Raw genomic sequence first — 20,937 nt, 5'->3', positions numbered from 1 at the left:
TGCAATGTTCCATAACGTTTACCTGCGGAATGTGGCCCTGGTGTTGTAGTTGTGGGCCTGCTAGTTGTTGTAGTTGTGACGTGTAGCTCCTCAGAGCCGTCTCCTAGTCTCCTCCAGTTCTCTAGTTGTTGTAGTTGTGACGTGTAGCTCCTCAGAGCCGTCTCCTAGTCTCCTCCAGTTCTCTAGTTGTTGTGATGTGTAGCTCCTCAGAGCTGTCTCCTAGTCTCCTCCAGTTCTCTAGTTGTTGTAGTTGTGACGTGTAGCTCCTCAGAGCCGTCTCCTAGTCTCCTCCAGTTCTCTAGTTGTTGTGATGTGTAGCTCCTCAGAGCTGTCTCCTCCAGTTCTCTAGTTGTTGTGATGTGTAGCTCCTCAGTCTCCTCCAGTTCTCTAGTTGTTGTAGTTGTGACGTGTAGCTCCTCAGAGCCGTCTCCTAGTCTCCTCCAGTTCTCTAGTTGTTGTGATGTGTAGCTCCTCAGAGTCGTCTCCTAGTCTCCTCCAGTTCTCTAGTTGTTGTAGTTGTGACGTGTAGCTCCTCAGAGCCGTCTCCTAGTCTCCTCCAGTTCTCTAGTTGTTGTGATGTGTAGCTCCTCAGAGTCGTCTCCTAGTCTCCTCCAGTTCTCTAGTTGTTGTAGTTGTGACGTGTAGCTCCTCAGAGCCGTCTCCTAGTCTCCTCCAGTTCTCTCTAGTTGTTGTAGTTGTGACGTGTAGCTCCTCAGAGCCGTCTCCTAGTCTCCTCCAGTTCTCTAGTTGTTGTAGTTGTGACGTGTACCTCCTCAGAGCCGTCTCCTAGTCTCCTCCAGTTCTCTAGTTGTTGTAGTTGTGACGTGTAGCTCCTCAGAGCCGTCTCCTAGTCTCCTCCAGTTCTCTCTAGTTGTTGTAGTTGTGACGTGTAGCTGCCCCTCCCTCTCCTACTCAGAGCCGTCTCCCAGTCCTCTCCAATTCACTCAGCAAATGCTCATTAGTTGCAACCAGTGACCTGAAGCACAAACACAACACCATTTAGTCACAAACACTAAAAAGCACTTTCTTCACCCATTGGGGTCTGGTCTTTTATCTTTATACTAGAACAAATAATCTGGCATCTCCTGTAATGAATATCTCATTAGGTTGCTTTTAGTCAGACCGTGTTAAGATTTGTATTATCCCAAGAGTCAAGGACTTTTATTGTCCCTAGAGTGGTTGAATGTTTTTCTTAGCACCAGGTGGTACTAGACATAGTGTAGTATCTTAGCTCCAGGTGGTGCTGGACATAGTGTAGTGTAGTATCTTAGCACCAGGTGGTGCTGGACATAGTGTAGTATCTTGGCACCAGGTGGTACTGGACATAGTGTAGTATCTTAGCACCAGGTGGTACTGGACATAGTGTAGTATCTTAGCACCAGGTGGTACTGGACATAGTGTAGTGTATTATCTTAGCACCAGGTGGTACTGGACATAGTGTAGTGTAGTAGTGTGTGCTTACCTATGGTTCTCCTGCAGCATACCTGCCAGCTCCTTGACTCTTTCCCCCTCCTCAACCTTCTCCCTCAGCTCTGATACCTTCTTCCTCAGCTCATCCACCTCTGCCTGTTTCTCTGGAGAGAAGAACACATGGACCACAGTTAGTTAGCACATGAAGCTAGCAGCAATACAGATCCACATGGGCCACGGTTAGCACATGAAGCTAACAGAAATACAGCTCCACATGGGCCACGGTTAGAACATGAAGCTAGCATCAATACAGATCCACATGGGCCACAGTTAGTTAGCACATGATGCTAGCAGCAATACAGATCTACATGGGCCACAGTTAATTAGCACATGATGCTAGCAGCAATACAGATCCACATGGACCACAGTTAGTTAGCACATGATGCTAGCAGCAATACAGATCTACATGGGCCACAGTTAATTAGCACATGATGCTAGCAGCAATACAGATCCACATGGACCACAGTTAATTAGCACATGATGCTAGCAGCAATACAGATCTACATGGACCACAGTTAGTTAGCACATGATGCTAGCAGCAATACAGATCCACATGGACCACAGTTAGTTAGCACATGATGCTAGCAGCAATACAGATCTACATGGACCACAGTTAGTTAGCACATGATGCTAGCAGCAATACAGATTCACATGGGCCACGTTTAGCACATGATGCTAACGCTTCAGCAATACAAATGCACATTGACTTGCAACATCAACGGATATAACAACAGACTGAAATCAAATCCAATTTGTCACGTGGTGAACACCGCCTTGAGATATGCATGTTTAACTTGTACCAATCTTAAGAGATTTATGGAACATCTTGCATTACTCTTACACATGCTCTATGTCACTGTTACACGTGCTCTATGTCACGATTACACGTGCTCTATGTCACGGTTACACGTGCTCTATGTCACGGTTACACGTGCTCTATGTCACGGTTACACGTGCTCTATGTCACGGTTACACGTGCTCTATGTCACGGTTACACGTGCTCTATGTCACGGTTACACGTGCTCTATGTCACTGTTACACGTGCTCTATGTCACGGTTACACGTGCTCTATGTCACGGTTACACGTGCTCTATGTCACAGTTACACGTGCTCTATGTCACGGTTACACGTGCTCTGTATCACGGTTACACGTGCTCTATGTCACGGTTACACGTGCTCTATGTCACGGTTACACGTGCTCTATGTCACGGTTACACGTGCTCTATGTCACGGTTACACGTGCTCTACGTCACGGTTACACGTGCTCTACGTCACGGTTACACGTGCTCTACGTCACGGTTACACGTGCTCTACGTCACGGTTACACGTGCTCTACGTCACGGTTACACGTGCTCTACGTCACGGTTACACGTGCTCTACGTCACGGTTGCACGTGCTCTATGTCATGGTTACACGTGCTCTGCGTCACGGTTACATGTGCTCTATGTCACGGTTACACGTGCTCTATGTCACGGTTACACGTGCTCTATGTCACGGTTACACGTGCTCTATGTCACAGTTACACGTGCTCTATGTCACGGTTACACGTGCTCTGTATCACGGTTACACGTGCTCTATGTCACGGTTACACGTGCTCTATGTCACGGTTACACGTGCTCTATGTCACGGTTACACGTGCTCTATGTCACGGTTACACGTGCTCTACGTCACGGTTACACGTGCTCTACGTCACGGTTACACGTGCTCTACGTCACGGTTACACGTGCTCTACGTCACGGTTACACGTGCTCTACGTCACGGTTACACGTGCTCTACGTCACGGTTACACGTGCTCTATGTCATGGTTACACGTGCTCTGCGTCACGGTTACATGTGCTCTATGTCACGGTTACACGTGCTCTATGTCACGGTTACACGTGCTCTGTCATGGTTACACGTGCTCTATGTCATGGTTACACGTGCTCTATGTCATGGTTACACGTGCTCTATGTCATGGTTACACGTGCTCTATGTCATGGTTACACATGCTCTGCGTCATGGTTACACGTGCTCTATGTCATGGTCAGATTCTGCCCAGTATAGTGACCACTGACCAGGAATATCAAAAAGCTGTTGCTTTTACACTCACCACATATCTCAGTGTCGGGTGAACTTTTCATCATAGAGTTGAGATATTGTTTCTCTAATCTGATCATCTGCTTCTGCAGAGAGACGTTATCCTCCAATAGTATCCTCAGCTGCTCATTCAAACTGTCCTGCAATCAATCAATCAATCAATCAATCAGACATTGAAGATAATTCCATCCATCCATTTATTCTTAACTCTTTGTGGACTCAGGGTCTCGTGCCTTTTCAAACATGAGGTAATATCATCGAAGATGCTGCTTTGAATAGTCTGAATCTTACAACAGACATGTGTGCTTCCTCCAGCTGTGTAGTTAGTCTATGGGTCTCTGTCCTGTGGTCTTGGTCTCGTATCTCTGCCTGCTCCTTCAGCTCTTCAACGTTCCCTCTCAACGTCCTGACCTCGGCTTCTCCACTGGAGACGTCTCGTTCCATCATGGACAGGATCTGGACTGCCTGAGCTGGAGGCAGGTCAGATACATACTATTAGGGCCAGATTCTCCATTAAGCAGGTAAGCTACACAGTACATGGGGGTTTCATACTCACAGAGGAAGTTGTTGTCATGGTGCAGAGGCCTCTCCCCTGTCCAGTGCTTGTTCACTAGGCTCAGCATCATCTCCATTGGTTTCCTATAGCTTCCCTAGGAGACAGATTTGATACAATTACAAAAAAGACTGGTTATAATGAACAGTAAGAACTATGATGAATGGTACTGTAGGGATAGGTGGGTTTTCTCTATGATGAATGGTACAGTAGGGATAGGTGGGTTTTCTCTATAATGAATGGTACTGTAGGGATAGGTGGGTTTTCTCTAGGGTGGATGAATGGTACGGTAGGGATAGGTGGGTTTTCTCTAGGGTGGATGAATGGTACTGTAGGGATAGGTGGGTTTTCTCTAGGGTGGATGAATGGTACTGTAGGGATAGGTGGGTTTTCTCTACGATTAATGAATGGTACGGTAAGGATAGGTAGGTTTTCTCTATGATGAATGGTACAGTAGGGATAGGTGGGTTTTCTCAATGATGAATGGTACAGTAGGGATAGGTGGGTTTTCTCTAGGGTGGATGAATGGTACTGTAGGGATAGGTGGGTTTTCTCTAGGGTGGATGAATGGTACTGTAGGGATAGGTGGGTTTTCTCTATGATGAATGAATGGTACTGTAGGGATAGGTGGGTTTTCTCTATGATGAATGAATGGTACTGTAGGGATAGGTGGGTTTTCTCTATGATGAATGGTACTGTAGGGATAGGTGGGTTTTCTCTATGATGAATGGTACTGTAGGGATAGGTGGGTTTTCTCTATGATGAATGGTACTGTAGGGATAGGTGGGTTTTCTCTATGATGAATGGTACTGTAGGGATAGGTGGGTTTTCTCTATAATGAATGGTACTGTAGGGATAGGTAGGTTTTCTCTATGATGAATGGTACTGTGGGGATAGGTGGGTTTTCTCTAGGGTGGATGAATGGTACTGTAGGGATAGGTGGGTTTTCTCTAGGGTGGATGAATGGTACTGTAGGGATAGGTGGGTTTTCTCTACGATTAATGAATGGTACGGTAAGGATAGGTAGGTTTTCTCTATGAATGAATGGTACTGTAGGGATAGGTGGGTTTTCTCTAGGGTGGATGAATGGTACAGTAGGGATAGGTGGGTTTTCTCTATGATGAATGGTACTGTAGGGAAAGGTGGGTTTTCTCTAGGGTGGATGAATGGTACTGTAGGGATAGGTGGGTTTTCTCTATGATGAATGGTACGGTAGGGATAGGTGGGTTTTCTCTATGAATGAATGGTACTGTAGGGATAGGTGGGTTTTCTCTAGGGTGGATGAATGGTACTGTAGGGATAGGTGGGTTTTCTCTATGATGAATGGTACGGTAGGGATAGGTGGGTTTTCTCTATGAATGAATGGTACAGTAGGGATAGGTGGGTTTTCTCTATGATGAATGGTACTGTAGGGATAGGTGGGTTTTCTCTAGGGTGGATGAATGGTACGGTAAGGATAGGTGGGTTTTCTCTATGATGAATGGTACTGTAGGGATAGGTGGGTTTTCTCTAGGGTGGATGAATGGTACGGTAGGGATAGGTGGGTTTTCTCTATGATGAATGGTACTGTAGGGATAGGTGGGTTTTCTCTAGGGTGGATGAATGGTACGGTAGGGATAGGTGGGTTTTCTCTATGATGAATGAATGGTACTGTAGGGATAGATGGATTTTCTCTATGATGAATGAATGGTACTGTAGGGATAGATGGATTTTCTCTATGAATGAATGGTACGGTAGGGATAGGTGGGTTTTCTCTATGATGAATGAATGGTACTGTAGGGATAGGTGGGTTTTCTCTATGAATGAATGGTACGGTAGGGATAGGTGGGTTTTCTCTATGATGAATGAATGGTACTGTAGGGATAGGTGGGTTTTCTCTATGATGAATGAATGGTACTGTAGGGATAGGTGGGTTTTCTCTATGATGAATGAATGGTACTGTAGGGATAGATGGATTTTCTCTATGATGAATGAATGGTACTGTAGGGATAGGTGGGTTTTCTCTATGATGAATGAATGGTACTGTAGGGATAGGTGGGTTTTCTCTATGATGAATGAATGGTACTGTAGGGATAGGTGGGTTTTCTCTATGATGAATGAATGGTACAGTATGGATAGGTGGGTTTTCTCTATGATGAATGGTACTGTAGGGATAGGTGGGTTTTCTCTATGATGAATGAATGGTACTGTAGGGATAGGTGGGTTTTCTCTAGGGTGGATGAATGGTACTGTAGGGATAGGTGGGTTTTCTCTATGATGAATGAATGGTACTGTATGGATAGGTGGGTTTTCTCTAGGGTGGATGGTACTGTAGGGATAGGTGGGTTTTCTCTATGATGAATGGTACTGTAGGGATAGGTGGGTTTTCTCTATGATGAATGGTACTGTAGGGATAGGTGGGTTTTCTCTATGATGAATGGTACTGTAGGGATAGGTGGGTTTTCTCTAGGGTGGATGAATGGTACTGTAGGGATAGGTGGGTTTTCTCTATGATGAATGGTACTGTAGGGATAGGTGGGTTTTCTCTATGATGAATGAATGGTACTGTAGGGATAGGTGGGTTTTCTCTATGATGAATGGTACTGTAGGGATAGGTGGGTTTTCTCTATGATGAATGGTACTGTAGGGATAGGTGGGTTTTCTCTATGATGAATGGTACGGTAGGGATAGGTGGGTTTTCTCTATGAATTAATGGTACAGTAGGGATAGGTGGGTTTTCTCTATGATGAATGGTACTGTAGGGATAGGTGGGTTTTCTCTAGGGTGGATGAATGGTACTGTAGGGATAGGTGGGTTTTCTCTATGATGAATGGTACTGTAAGGATAGGTGGGTTTTCTCTAGGGTGGATGAATGGTACGGTAAGGATAGGTGGGTTTTCTCTATGATGAATGGTACTGTAGGGATAGGTGGGTTTTCTCTAGGGTGGATGAATGGTACGGTAGGGATAGGTGGGTTTTCTCTAGGGTGGATGAATGGTACGGTAAGGATAGGTGGGTTTTCTCTATGATGAATGGTACTGTAGGGATAGGTGGGTTTTCTCTAGGGTGGATGAATGGTACTGTAGGGATAGGTGGGTTTTCTCTATGATGAATGAATGGTACTGTAGGGATAGGTGGGTTTTCTCTATGATGAATGAATGGTACTGTAGGGATAGGTGGGTTTTCTCTATGATGAATGAATGGTACTGTAGGGATAGGTGGGTTTTCTCTATGATGAATGAATGGTACTGTAGGGATAGGTGGGTTTTCTCTATGATGAATGAATGGTACTGTAGGGATAGGTGGGTTTTCTCTATGATGAATGAATGGTACAGTAGGGATAGGTGAGTTTTCTCTTGGGTGGATGAATGGTACTGTAGGGATAGGTGGGTTTTCTCTAGGGTGGATGAATGGTACGGTAGGGATAGGTGGGTTTTCTCTATGATGAATGGTACTGTAGGGATAGGTGGGTTTTCTCTAGGGTGGATGAATGGTACAGTAGGGATAGGTAGGTTTTCTCTATGATGAATGGTACTGTAGGGATAGGTGGGTTTTCTCTAGGGTGGATGAATGGTACGGTAGGGATAGGTGGGTTTTCTCTATGGATGAATGGTACAGTAGGGATAGGTGGGTTTTCTCTATGATGAATGAATGGTACAGTAGGGATAGGTGGGTTTTCTCTATGATGAATGGTACTGTAGGGATAGGTGGGTTTTCTCTATGATGAATGAATGGTACAGTAGGGATAGGTGGGTTTTCTCTATGATGAATGAATGGTACAGTAGGGATAGGTGGGTTTTCTCTATGATGAATGGTACTGTAGGGATAGGTGGGTTTTCTCTATGATGAATGAATGGTACAGTAGGGATAGGTGGGTTTTCTCTATGATGAATGGTACTGTAGGGATAGGTGGGTTTTCTCTATGATGAATGGTACTGTAGGGATAGGTGGGTTTTCTCTATGATGAATGAATGGTACTGTAGGGATAGGTAGGTTTTCTCTATGATGAATGGTACTGTAGGGATAGGTGGGTTTTCTCTAGGGTGGATGAATGGTACGGTAGGGATAGGTGGGTTTTCTCTAGGGTGGATGAATGGTACTGTAGGGATAGGTGGGTTTTCTCTATGATGAATGGTACTGTAGGGATAGGTGGGTTTTCTCTATGATGAATGAATGGTACTGTAGGGATAGGTGGGTTTTCTCTATGATGAATGAATGGTACTGTAGGGATAGGTGGGTTTTCTCTAGGGTGGATGAATGGTACTGTAGGGATAGGTGGGTTTTCTCTAGGGTGGATGAATGGTACTGTAGGGATAGGTGGGTTTTCTCTATGATGAATGGTACTGTAGGGATAGGTGGGTTTTCTCTATGAATGAATGGTACTGTAGGGATAGGTGGGTTTTCTCTACGATTAATGAATGGTACAGTAGGGATAGGTGGGTTTTCTCTAGGGTGGATGAATGGTACTGTAGGGATAGGTGGGTTTTCTCTACGATTAATGAATGGTACTGTAGGGATAGGTGGGTTTTCTCTATGATGAATGAATGGTACTGTAGGGATAGGTGGGTTTTCTCTATGATGAATGAATGGTACTGTAGGGATAGGTGGGTTTTCTCTATGATGAATGGTACAGTAGGGATAGGTGGGTTTTCTCTATGATGAATGGTACTGTAGGGATAGGTGGGTTTTCTCTATGATGAATGGTACTGTAGGGATAGGTGGGTTTTCTCTAGGGTGGATGAATGGTACTGTAGGGATAGGTGGGTTTTCTCTATGATGAATGGTACTGTAGGGATAGGTGGGTTTTCTCTATGATGAATGGTACTGTAGGGATAGGTGGGTTTTCTCTATGAATGAATGGTACTGTAGGGATAGGTGGGTTTTCTCTATGATGAATGGTACTGTAGGGATAGGTGGGTTTTCTCTATGATGAATGGTACTGTAGGGATAGGTAGGTTTTCTCTATGATGAATGGTACTGTAGGGATAGGTGGGTTTTCTCTAGGGTGGATGAATGGTACGGTAGGGATAGGTGGGTTTTCTCTAGGGTGGATGAATGGTACTGTAGGGATAGGTGGGTTTTCTCTATGATGAATGGTACTGTAGGGATAGGTAGGTTTTCTCTATGAATGAATGGTACTGTAGGGATAGGTGGGTTTTCTCTAGGGTGGATGAATGGTACTGTAGGAATAGGTGGGTTTTCTCTATGATGAATGAATGGTACTGTAGGGATAGGTGGGTTTTCTCTAGGGTGGATGAATGGTACTGTAGGGATAGGTGGGTTTTCTCTAGGGTGGATGAATGGTACTGTAGGGATAGGTGGGTTTTCTCTATGATGAATGGTACTGTAGGGATAGGTGGGTTTTCTCTATGAATGAATGGTACTGTAGGGATAGGTGGGTTTTCTCTAGGGTGGATGAATGGTACGTTAGGGATAGGTGGGTTTTCTCTAGGGTGGATGAATGGTACTGTAGGGATAGGTGGGTTTTCTCTATGATGAATGGTACTGTAGGGATAGGTGGGTTTTCTCTATGAATGAATGGTACTGTAGGGATAGGTGGGTTTTCTCTACGATTAATGAATGGTACAGTAGGGATAGGTGGGTTTTCTCTAGGGTGGATGAATGGTACTGTAGGGATAGGTGGGTTTTCTCTACGATTAATGAATGGTACTGTAGGGATAGGTGGGTTTTCTCTATGATGAATGAATGGTACTGTAGGGATAGGTGGGTTTTCTCTATGATGAATGAATGGTACTGTATGGATAGGTGGGTTTTCTCTATGATGAATGGTACAGTAGGGATAGGTGGGTTTTCTCTATGATGAATGGTACTGTAGGGATAGGTGGGTTTTCTCTATGATGAATGGTACTGTAGGGATAGGTGGGTTTTCTCTAGGGTGGATGAATGGTACTGTAGGGATAGGTGGGTTTTCTCTATGATGAATGGTACTGTAGGGATAGGTGGGTTTTCTCTATGATGAATGGTACTGTAGGGATAGGTGGGTTTTCTCTATGAATGAATGGTACTGTAGGGATAGGTGGGTTTTCTCTATGATGAATGGTACTGTAGGGATAGGTGTGTTTTCTCTATGATGAATGGTACTGTAGGGATAGGTAGGTTTTCTCTATGATGAATGGTACTGTAGGGATAGGTGGGTTTTCTCTAGGGTGGATGAATGGTACGGTAGGGATAGGTGGGTTTTCTCTAGGGTGGATGAATGGTACGGTAGGGATAGGTGGGTTTTCTCTATGATGAATGGTACTGTAGGGATAGGTAGGTTTTCTCTATGAATGAATGGTACTGTAGGGATAGGTGGGTTTTCTCTAGGGTGGATGAATGGTACTGTAGGAATAGGTGGGTTTTCTCTATGATGAATGAATGGTACTGTAGGGATAGGTGGGTTTTCTCTATGATGAATGAATGGTACTGTAGGGATAGGTGGGTTTTCTCTAGGGTGGATGAATGGTACTGTAGGGATAGGTGGGTTTTCTCTAGGGTGGATGAATGGTACTGTAGGGATAGGTGTGTTTTCTCTATGATGAATGGTACTGTAGGGATAGGTGGGTTTTCTCTATGAATGAATGGTACTGTAGGGATAGGTGGGTTTTCTCTAGGGTGGATGGTACTGTAGGGATAGGTGGGTTTTCTCTATGATGAATGAATGGTACTGTAGGGATAGATGGGTTTTCTCTAGGGTGGATGAATGGTACGTTAGGGACAGGTAGGTTTTCTCTAGGGTGAATGAATGGTACAGTAGGGATAGGTGGGTTTTCTCTACGATTAATGAATGGTACTGTAGGGATAGGTGGGTTTTCTCTAGGGTGGATGAATGGTACGGTAGGGATAGGTAGGTTTTCTCTCTGAAACGTCTCACCTTCTGTTGCTTGGCTTGTTTCTGTGGTGAGGTGGAGCCCCCTGCTGTCTGCTGGGTGTTATGGTAGGACAGTCTGGGAGGGTGCAGGATGGGGTTGGTGGCATCAGACCTACTGGGACAGGGACTTCTTGGACTAGGGGGGCGGATCTTCACTAAGGAAGACTTCTGCTGGTCAACTTTATCTAAAGGAGGAGGAAGCCAGTGCAAAACACTCAGAATGTTGTATTAGGCCATTCATGCCATCTGATTTGTGTGACAGCGGTGACAGAGAGGATATTCAGTGTCACCTCACCAGGGTGAGGGGTGAAGTGGCCCTTGGCTGTGACTCTCAGGTGTTTGGGGAGTTTCTCTCGCTCCTCCCGTCCAGAGCTAGTCCCGCTGTGTTTCTCTACGCGGGGGTTAAAGGTTACCCTCGGCCCCTCTGACGTTTTCAACGAGGAGGAAGAACCTTTCCTTCGAGATCCTTCTCTTAAACGTTGACCATTGGACTGGGAATGACAAGCTGATCATAATGAAAATAAAATATGCACATTTTATACTGAAGGCTTGTTTGCTCACTTGAAAAAAGGTTGACTATAAATGTAACTAGTTAAACATACAATTCATCAAGTACTGAATGAAATCAATTAAGGGTAAATCTCTGAAATCTTGCCATAAATGAGCAAAATTCCCCATGTTCCTAGGGAAAAAATTACATTTGTCTCCCCATTTGTCCCTACATTAACAGTCATGGTGTACATCACACTCTCAATACCACTTCATGCTGTCATTTGTCATCATAAAAATAATGATGTACTATGTGATCAAACAACATAAACTCACACTCCTCGTTGATCTGATGATAGAGCTGGGACTCTGGCTCCTTGTGGGAAGAGCCAGTCAGGAACAGAGGTTCACTTTGGTCCCAGTTGCTCTTAGCGACAAGGTTCAACACTATGTCATCGTTGTCATCCAGGACAGAGAGCTTCTTGGCCAGGCGATTTACTGAGGCCATCCTCAGCTTACTGCTCCTGGAACACACCAATCAAACACGCATTACGTCATAACATAGCACTACTAGACGAATATTGTATAATACCATCTATAACACTGTAACGTCACCGTTATTACACTGTACACACTATTGGAAACAATGCCACATAAAGAACAGCTTACTAGTTAAATTAAATGAAATCTGAAGTTTGTCTTTCTGGGTGTTTTCTAATAATACAAATCAATATCTAATGCAAACAAGACCTCCTGACATTAGCAATCTGGTGTATTAACACTGTAGAGTACAGTACCTCTGGTCAGTGATGTCTGTCTAATACTGTAGAGTACAGTACCTCTGGTCAGTGATGTCTAATACTGTAGAGTACAGTACCTCTGGTCAGTGATGTCTAATACTGTAGAGTACAGTACCTCTGGTCAGTGATGTCTGTCTAACACTGTAGAGTACAGTACCTCTGGTCAGTGATGTCTGTCTAACACTGTAGAGTACAGTACCTCTGGTCAGTGATGTCTGTCTAATACTGTAGAGTACAGTACCTCTGGTCAGTGATGTCTAATACTGTAGAGTACAGTACCTCTGGTCAGTGATGTCTGTCTAATACTGTAAAGTACAGTACCTCTGGTCAGTGATGTCTAATACTGTAGAGTACAGTACCTCTGGTCAGTGATGTCTGTCTAATACTGTAGAGTACAGTACCTCTGGTCAGTGATGTCTAATACTGTAGAGTACAGTACCTCTGGTCAGTGATGTCTGTCTAACACTGTAGAGTACAGTACCTCTGGTCAGTGATGTCTAATACTGTAGAGTACAGTACCTCTGGTCAGTGATGTCTGTCTAACACTGTAGAGTACAGTACCTCTGGTCAGTGATGTCTAATACTGTAGAGTACAGTACCTCTGGTCAGTGATGTCTGTCTAACACTGTAGAGTACAGTACCTCTGGTCAGTGATGTCTGTCTAATACTGTAGAGTACAGTACCTCTGGTCAGTGATGTCTAATACTGTAGAGTACAGTACCTCTGGTCAGTGATGTCTGTCTAACACTGTAGAGTACAGTACCTCTGGTCAGTGATGTCTGTCTAATACTGTAGAGTACAGTACCTCTGGTCAGTGATGCCTGTCTAATACTGTAGAGTACAGTACCTCTGGTCAGTGATGTCTATCTAACACTGTAGAGTACAGTACCTCTGGTCAGTGATGTCTGTCTAATACTGTAAAGTACAGTACCTCTGGTCAGTGATGCCTGTCTAATACTGTAGAGTACAGTACCTCTGGTCAGTGATGTCTGTCTAATACTGTAAAGTACAGTACCTCTGGTCAGTGATGTCTGTCTAATACTGTAGAGTACAGTACCTCTGGTCAGTGATGTCTGTCTAATACTGTAGAGTACAGTACCTCTGGTCAGTGATGCCTGTCTAATACTGTAGAGTACAGTACCTCTGGTCAGTGATGCCTGTCTAACACTGTAGAGTACAGTACCTCTGGTCAGTGATGTCTGTCTAATACTGTAAAGTACAGTACCTCTGGTCAGTGATGCCTGTCTAATACTGTAGAGTACAGTACCTCTGGTCAGTGATGTCTGTCTAATACTGTAGAGTACAGTACCTCTGGTCAGTGATGTCTGTCTAATACTGTAAAGTACAGTACCTCTGGTCAGTGATGTCTAATACTGTAGAGTACAGTACCTCTGGTCAGTGATGTCTGTCTAATACTGTAGAGTACAGTACCTCTGGTCAGTGATATCTAATACTGTAGAGTACAGTACCTCTGGTCAGTGATGTCTGTCTAATACTGTAAAGTACAGTACCTCTGGTCAGTGATGTCTAATACTGTAGAGTACAGTACCTCTGGTCAGTTATGTCTGTCTAATACTGTAGAGTACAGTACCTCTGGTCAGTGATATCTAATACTGTAGAGTACAGTACCTCTGGTCAGTGATGTCTAATACTGTAGAGTACAGTACCTCTGGTCAGTGATGTCTGTCTCCGAGGAGCTCGTCTGTTGGGGTCCGAGCACAGAGTCTGAGGAGAAATGCATGATTGAAGCTCTTCTCTCACTGTCCCTGACTGGACAGTCATCTACAGGAAAAAAAACAATATAAAACAAACATCAAATGTCAGATTGGTAAGAAGAACTATCTAACAGCGAAGTCATTGGACAGCCAATCGGACCCACAATGAAAATATGGTAGCTATAGGTACCAAGCCTGCGAAGGTTGGACAGTGCGTGTACAAAGTACAGGCGGTAGTGTGGATCTGTTTTAGCCAGAGGGTTGAGCCTCAGGTCCAGCTCTCTCAGAGCAGTCAGCTGCCAGAGCACTTTGACCTCCTGAAGGGAGGGAATGCTGTTGTAGTACAAGTTCAGCCTCTCCAGCCTCTTCAAGTGTTGGACCCCCTATAGATGAACAAACATAGAAAGAAACAAATAGGGGGGGGTATAATTTGTGGAACGTTCCAACATGAATCTGTTCCAAGAACTTTGTAAATAACAAGGTTGACAACCAACAACACATAAAGTTGTATAGAGGCAGAATAAGATACCGGGTAGGGAGTGGGCTATTTCATTACGTTTTTCAATCACCACGTTTATTCCCAAAAAATGTCTGTCCTCACTCTGGTAGCCTATGGACAAACATTAAGAATAAGCTACGTGGTGAGTTGATGCCTATTCGGCAGCTAGTTAGCGAGGTGACTTGATCATGTTACTATGCGTTGTTTGTTGGAAACCAGATTCCTGTTGGAACGTTCCACAAATTATACCCACCCAAACAAATGTGACTTACACATTCAGTGTATGTCCCAAATTGTGCCCTATTCCCTACATAGTGAACTACTTTTGCCCAGAACCCTGGTTAGAAGTAGTGCACTATATAGGGAATAATATGTAATAGCGTACCATTGTGGACACAATCAGATCTACACATCTACACATTCAGACTTCAGTCACCATTTCACCATGTACTGTATATACATTTGTCTGTTGATAGACATCTCACCTCGACAGAGATTAGTGCATTACAGGAGAGGTTCAGGGTTTTCAAACGGACAAAGTTCTTTAGTGAGATTCCCAGATGTCTGATTTTCTCCTTGTATGATCCTGGGAGACTCAGTGATCTCACATCTGCTGTAAAGTGGTTATGAATGTTAGTAGCCAGCAATCAAAGTAGAGTAGTTGGGTTGTTGTAGACCCATGGTAACGTTGTCCATCTTTCACTAGATAGCTAGCTACCTGTGGCCAGACAAATTCAAAGCACTGTTTTGTCAGCTAGCCTAGCAGGCGAGCTAACGTTAGCACTAAGCAAAGTCTCTGTGCGTTAATGAGCTATTAATGGAAGTTTAAAACTGGTTTTAAATCAAACTAATCATACATCTAGGCTACCAACTTACAAGCTATAATTTAAGTGTCAAATATATTACCAAGGCAATGGTGATTTAGATGTAGCTTCTCTCGTATCCACTGCTCTGTTACTGTTGTCAACAGCGCCGCCATATTTTTCCAATTTGGTGGAAGCCGAGCCGAGCATGCGCAGTTGTTTACGGTCTGGGAACGCCCACATCCTGGTACTGTTTGTCTCACGTGTTCAAACAAGCGGAACAGAGACAGGTAAGGTTGAATGTTAACAGATATTTGTCAGCTCACATATTAGTTTCAGTCTTGACTTTGGCCATTCTAAACGTGGCTACTAACCTGAAACATAGCTGTTTAGAATGTTAACACTGTACACATAGCTATGGTGCAAGACAAGTACACTAGCTTACTTTCAACAGTGTTTTCTCAACTTTGGTATGGTATTCAACAGTTTACTTGCAGATATCTGAAAACTCATTCTCCTTCACAAATCCCACTCAGTCTCTTCATATCAAATGAACCGAGTGATCCTCCAACTGTAGCTTTGGATTTGAGTCAAGTCCAATGGCAGGCTGTCTGACAGAGTTGACCACAGCATGTTCCAACGTCACACTGTCCGTCTCTGCCCTGTACACAGCATATCAGCTCTTCAAGGTAATTTTGGGATATGTTGGTGTTCACTTGAGTGTAACTCTTGTGTACCATTAAACCATTCTCAACCCCTTTGCCACTGATTATTGTCATGACTCGTTCTTTCTCCTCACCCTGACTGTTCCCTCGTCTCCCTCTTTCTCTCGTAGGACCACAGAGCTCCAGCAGTGGGTTTCTTTCTGCTCGGTCTCTCCTCAGGCCTCTGCACCCTGCCTCTCTCCTTCAGCCCATACCTGACCTCTGTACAGGGGGACCTGGAGTGGGCCGGCGAGGTCCTGGCTCCACCGCTGGTCTCCTTCGGCTTCCTGTGGCTCAGCGAAGACCGCACCACAGCCAACATCCTCCTTATTGGCTCAGCTCTCCTCCCGGTGCTCTGCGATGGGCTGTCAGCGGACGAGTTGATGCTGATGTCACGCTGTCTGGCGCTGTCTGCCGTCTCCTGCTCGCTCACTGTGTGTCTGTTTGCGGGAAACGCTGTCGGGGCCCTGGGCAGTGTGGCCCTCAGCCTGCCCCAAATGGTGGCCCCCAGGGTGGGGGTCAAGACTCTGGCTCCCCTTGTCTCTCCAGGGGCCACTGTGGGACTGCTTAAGTGGCTCCTGAAGGGCTCCATGGCTGTAGGGTGCTGGGCCTCTGAGAAGGCACTTAGCAAGTACCTGTTGGAACTGAAGGACCTGGACTCCCCATTTTAACTTGTTACCACTGTAAGTCAGGGTTTCCCCAAACTCAGTCCTCAGGACCCCGGGGTTTCCTTTCTTTCCTAAGCACTACACAGCTGATTCAAATAATCAACTAATCATCAAGCTTTGTAGTGTTTGGGCGAAACCCAAAACGTGCACCCCTTGGAGTCCCGAGCATGGAGTTTGGGAAACTGTAACATCACTGTAACAGTTACTGACTGTCTGAACAGTTCAATAGTCCCTCACACATGATAATGACTGATTGTTAAGTTGATGTGGTCTCATGATGTGCACATAGAGCTGCTGAGATGGAGGGTCTATTTATTTTGTCCTGCAGGGCCTTGCCTCATAGAAGTAGAACGACTAGAACGGTCTGGAACCTCTGACCATGGCGATTTGACTGGTAAAGTCATGGGTGCACTCAAAATGAGCGAGCTTGTTCTACTTATTCTAGCACTGTGGCTTGCCTTTGATCTGTAGCCAATGACCTTTCCAATTCCTACTGGCCAATGACCTTTCCAATTCCTACTAGCCAATGACCTTTCCAATTCCTACTGGCCAATTACCTTTCCAATTCCTACTGGCCAATGACCTTTCCAATTCCTACTGGCCAATAACCTTTCCAATTCCTACTGGCCAATGACCTTTCCAATTCCTACTGGCCAATGACCTTTCCAATTCCTACTGGCCAATGACCTTTCCAATTCCTACTGGCCAATAACCTTTCCAATTCCTACTGGCCAATGACCTTTCCAATTCCTACTGGCCAATGACCTTTCCAAGAGATGATCCATATAATGATGCCATTCTGCCAATTTGGAGGTGACATTATCCACCATTGGGACAGGTGGCTGTTGCCAGTGTCTGTGCACTGTCAAGGGCGTTGTCTACTTGTTCAGCTTATTGTCATGGCCAGGGAGCTCTGCTCTGTTATCCAAGTACTTTCGTCTATGCAAGTCGAAGAAGCACTAGTGTCTAATTCTAAAACTGTAAACATTATTGATGATTTTAGTAACAGCGGTTAATAATATTTTATGTGCTAAAATATTGATTTGCTAAAGTATCAACAAAAGGAGTAGTGCTTGGATCTAACGCTTGTATGTACTGATTGTCATGGGTCACTAATACTCCCAACCTCTTCCACTCCGCATGTTAGAAAGTCTAATTCATCTCTGGATGTTGATTTACAGGACAGTGTCATTACCAATTGGCTATAAAAGATTCTATCTGCTTACCCTGTGAAAATATCCTCCCAACGGTGGCTCTATGAGGAGGATGGAAGTGCATTCCAGACATTTACTACTGTCTATGTCTATGAGGGTGCCTCCCAAATATCACCCTACTCCCTATGTAGTGCACTACTTTTAATCAGAGCCCATTTTGGGAATAGGGTGGCATTTTGGGGCACACTCTGGTTGAACCTGGGCTGGCTTGACTTCAGTGTCTTGTCCTACGATGAGCACCAAACAGCTTGTACTAGACTATGCTCACTGTGAACCCAATGTCATTGACAGAAAGGACACGTCTGAGAGCCGATAGCTTTAGTTGGCCAGGGTACATGGCCGGGGTTCCAAAACAGTCAGGGGGCCGCGTCCCAAACGGCACCCTATCCCCGATATAGCCGCATTTCTTTTGACCAGAGCTCTATATGGGCCCTGGTCAAAAGTAGTGCACTATAAAGGGAATAGGGTGCCATTTGGGACGCTACCCTAAGTCCCCTCAGATTCAGGATCCTGTTCATTCTGAAGCCTCAGCAGATAGCTACTGTGTACAGTGATATTTAACTAGATACATCTGCAGAGTTCACACCACTAACTCTATGGATCTATATTCATTGATTCTTCAGATATACTACATATTATATCCACATACTGTCCATCATGTCTATACAAGAAGGGTTCTTCTTTATTTGACTATTTTATACATTGTAGAATAATAGCGATGACATCAAAACTCTGAAATAACACATGGAATCATATAGTAACCAAATAAAATTGTTAAACAAATCAAAATATATTTTAGATTTTAGATTCTTCAAAGTTTTTAAAATGTATTTTAATTTCACCTTTATTTAACCAGGTAGGCAAGTTGAGAACAAGTTCTCATTTACAATTGCGACCTGGCCAAGATAAAGCAAAGCAGTTCGACACATACAACAACACAGAGTTACACATGGAGTAAAACAAACATACAGTCAATAATACAGTAGAAAAGTAAGTCTATATACAATGTGAGCAAGTGAGGTGAAGTGGCCACCCTTTGCCTTGATGACAGCTTTGCACACTCTTGGCATTCACTAAAACAGCTTCATGAGGTAGTCACCTGGAATGCATTTCAATTAACAGCTGTCCCCATATTATGGCAAGAACCTTCAAATAAGCAAAGAGAAACGACAGTCCATCATTACTTTAAGACATGAAGGTCAGTCAATCAGGATGATTTCAAGAACTTTGAAAGTTTCTTCAAGTGCAGTTGCAAAAACCAAAATCACTATGATGAAACTGTCTCTCATGAGGACCAACACAGGAAAGGAAGACCCAGTTACCTCTGCTGCAGAGGATAAGTTTATTAGAGTTACCAGCCTCAGAAATGGCAGCCCAAATAAATGTTTTACAAAGTAATAGACACATCTCAACATCAACTGTTCAGAGGAGACTGTGGGTATCAGGCCTTCATGGTCGAATTGCACAACTAATGGACACCAGTAAGAAGAAGAGACTTGCTTGGGCAAAGAAACATGAGCAATGGACATTAGACCAGTGGAAATCTGTCCTTTGGTCTGATGAGTCCAAATGTGACATTTTTGGTTCCAACCGCCGTGTCTTTGTGAGACAGAGTAGGTGAACGAATTATATCCGCATGTGTGGTTCCCACCGTGAAGCATGGAGGTGTGATGGTGTGGTGGTGCTTTGCTGGTGATACTGTCTGTGATTTATTTAGAATTCAAGGCACATTTAGGTAGCGTGGCTACCACAGCATTCTGCAGTGATACGCAATCACATCGGCTTTGCGCTTAGTGGGACTATCATTTGTTTTTCGACAGGACAATGACCCAACACACCTCCAGGCTATGTAAGGGCTATTTGACCAAGAAGGAGAGGGATGGAGTGCTGCATCAGATGACCTGACCTCCACAATCACCCAACCGCAACTAAATTGAGATGGTTAGGGATGAGTTGGACCGCTGAGTAAAAGAAAAGGAGCCAACAAGTGCTCAGCTTATGTGGGAACTCCTTCAAGACTGTTGGAAAAGCATTCCAGGTGAAGCTGGTTGAGAGAATGCCAAGACTGTGCAAAACTGTCATCAAAGCAAAGGGAGGCTATTTGAAGAATCTTAATTATAAAATATATTTTGATTTGTTTATCAGTTTTTTGGTTACTACATGATTCCATATGTGTTATTTCATAGTTGTGATGTCTTCACTATTATTCTACAATGCAGAAAATAGCATAAAGAAAGAAAAACCCTGGAATGAGTGGGTGTGTCCAAACATTTGACTGGTACTGTATATATATATTTATACTCTGGACTCTGACATTACTCATCCTAATATTTCAATATTAATTTATTAAATGTTTAAACTTTTAGATTTGTGTGTATTGTTAGGTATTACTCCACTGTTGGAACTAGGAACACAAGCACTTCACTACAACCACATTAATATCTGCTAAATATGTGGACCCGACCAATAAAATGATATTCCATACTAGTTGGAGGATTGTGCATTGATTTCGGGATGCTAATTGGTTAACCCAAGTTATGTTGTATTTGTGATGAACTGTGTAAGTTATGTTGTATTTGTGATGTACTTTGATTAACTTGTGAATAAATGACTATTTGATTGTCAGATAGATGCTCAGTTTGATGCATTTTGGGATGCATCAAGATTTTCTTCTCCTCAAAGCAAAGCCAAGGAAGAATTTATTTCTGTATTGGATAGAGACGCTGAGTGGACACTGCAGAACGGAACTGCTGTAATTCCCAGGACTCCAGGATAGCACAGCGCCAGCCTCGATCTGCTATTTACAAGACTTGCTCTTTTCTGCAGACTTCCTCCCAAAGCTCTGAGCCCAGCTCAGCCAAACATAAATAGGGCCAGACTTAACTAAGGATATCTACCTGTTAATTCATGTTCTTATTTACATTGTAGTGGATGAGTAATACGTATAGTCAATAGATGCTTGAATTAACTTTTTTTGCATATTGGCATCGTTTGTGATTTAAGTCATTTGTGTACTGGTACATAATTTGTTAACAAAAAATGACTATGTTGTTGGGTATACACACAGAAACAGTAATTGCCAGAAACATCGAATCA

The 20,937-nt window shown here is 43.9% G+C and overlaps 2 protein-coding genes across 3 annotated transcripts; one reads left to right on the top strand and one right to left on the bottom strand.

The window, feature by feature from the left end:
• Window positions 1-912: 912 nt before the first annotated feature.
• On the bottom strand, window positions 913-15,431 carry LOC139405584 (centrosomal protein of 72 kDa-like). The gene is made up of 12 exons (XM_071147996.1): window positions 15,359-15,431; window positions 14,938-15,065; window positions 14,144-14,336; window positions 13,906-14,020; window positions 11,775-11,962; window positions 11,245-11,454; window positions 10,953-11,134; window positions 4,103-4,196; window positions 3,838-4,016; window positions 3,560-3,686; window positions 1,463-1,574; window positions 913-976 (listed from the first exon to the last, which is right to left on the bottom strand). Exons 1-12 carry the CDS (start codon window positions 15,429-15,431, stop codon window positions 913-915), a joined length of 1,665 nt encoding a protein of 554 aa, XP_071004097.1.
• A 291-nt stretch (window positions 15,432-15,722) lies between these two features.
• LOC139405661 (transmembrane protein 276-like) lies at window positions 15,723-18,480 on the top strand. Of its 2 annotated transcripts, XM_071148080.1 has the most exons (3): window positions 15,723-15,944; window positions 16,091-16,642; window positions 16,956-16,972. In XM_071148080.1, the coding sequence occupies exons 1-2, from the start codon at window positions 15,855-15,857 to the stop codon at window positions 16,628-16,630; spliced, it is 630 nt and encodes a 209-aa protein (XP_071004181.1). In that variant the 5' UTR covers window positions 15,723-15,854; the 3' UTR covers window positions 16,631-16,642; window positions 16,956-16,972. The 2 variants fall into 2 exon arrangements, with proteins under 2 accessions (XP_071004181.1, XP_071004180.1); XM_071148079.1 differs by having other exon boundaries at window positions 16,091-18,480.
• The last annotated feature ends 2,457 nt before the right edge of the window (window positions 18,481-20,937 follow it).

Source organism: Oncorhynchus clarkii, chromosome 3 (assembly GCF_045791955.1).
Source record: "Oncorhynchus clarkii lewisi isolate Uvic-CL-2024 chromosome 3, UVic_Ocla_1.0, whole genome shotgun sequence".
Lineage (NCBI taxonomy): Eukaryota > Metazoa > Chordata > Actinopteri > Salmoniformes > Salmonidae > Oncorhynchus > Oncorhynchus clarkii.
Note: the sequence above shows the minus strand (reverse complement) of the source record. Positions and strands in the feature narration are given on the sequence as shown.

Coding starts and splice junctions, on each gene's coding strand:
- LOC139405584 (XM_071147996.1), bottom strand. CDS start 15,431: ATGGCGGCGCTGTTGACAACAGTAACAGAGCAGTGGATACGAGAGAAG. Junction 15,066..15,358: donor TCTAAATCACCATTGCCTTG/GTAATATATTTG, acceptor ACCACTTTACAG/CAGATGTGAGATCACTGAGT. Junction 3,687..3,837: donor AGGAAGCACACATGTCTGTT/GTAAGATTCAGA, acceptor GATTGATTGCAG/GACAGTTTGAATGAGCAGCT.
- LOC139405661 (XM_071148079.1), top strand. CDS start 15,855: ATGGCAGGCTGTCTGACAGAGTTGACCACAGCATGTTCCAACGTCACA. Junction 15,945..16,090: donor CAGCATATCAGCTCTTCAAG/GTAATTTTGGGA, acceptor TTTCTCTCGTAG/GACCACAGAGCTCCAGCAGT.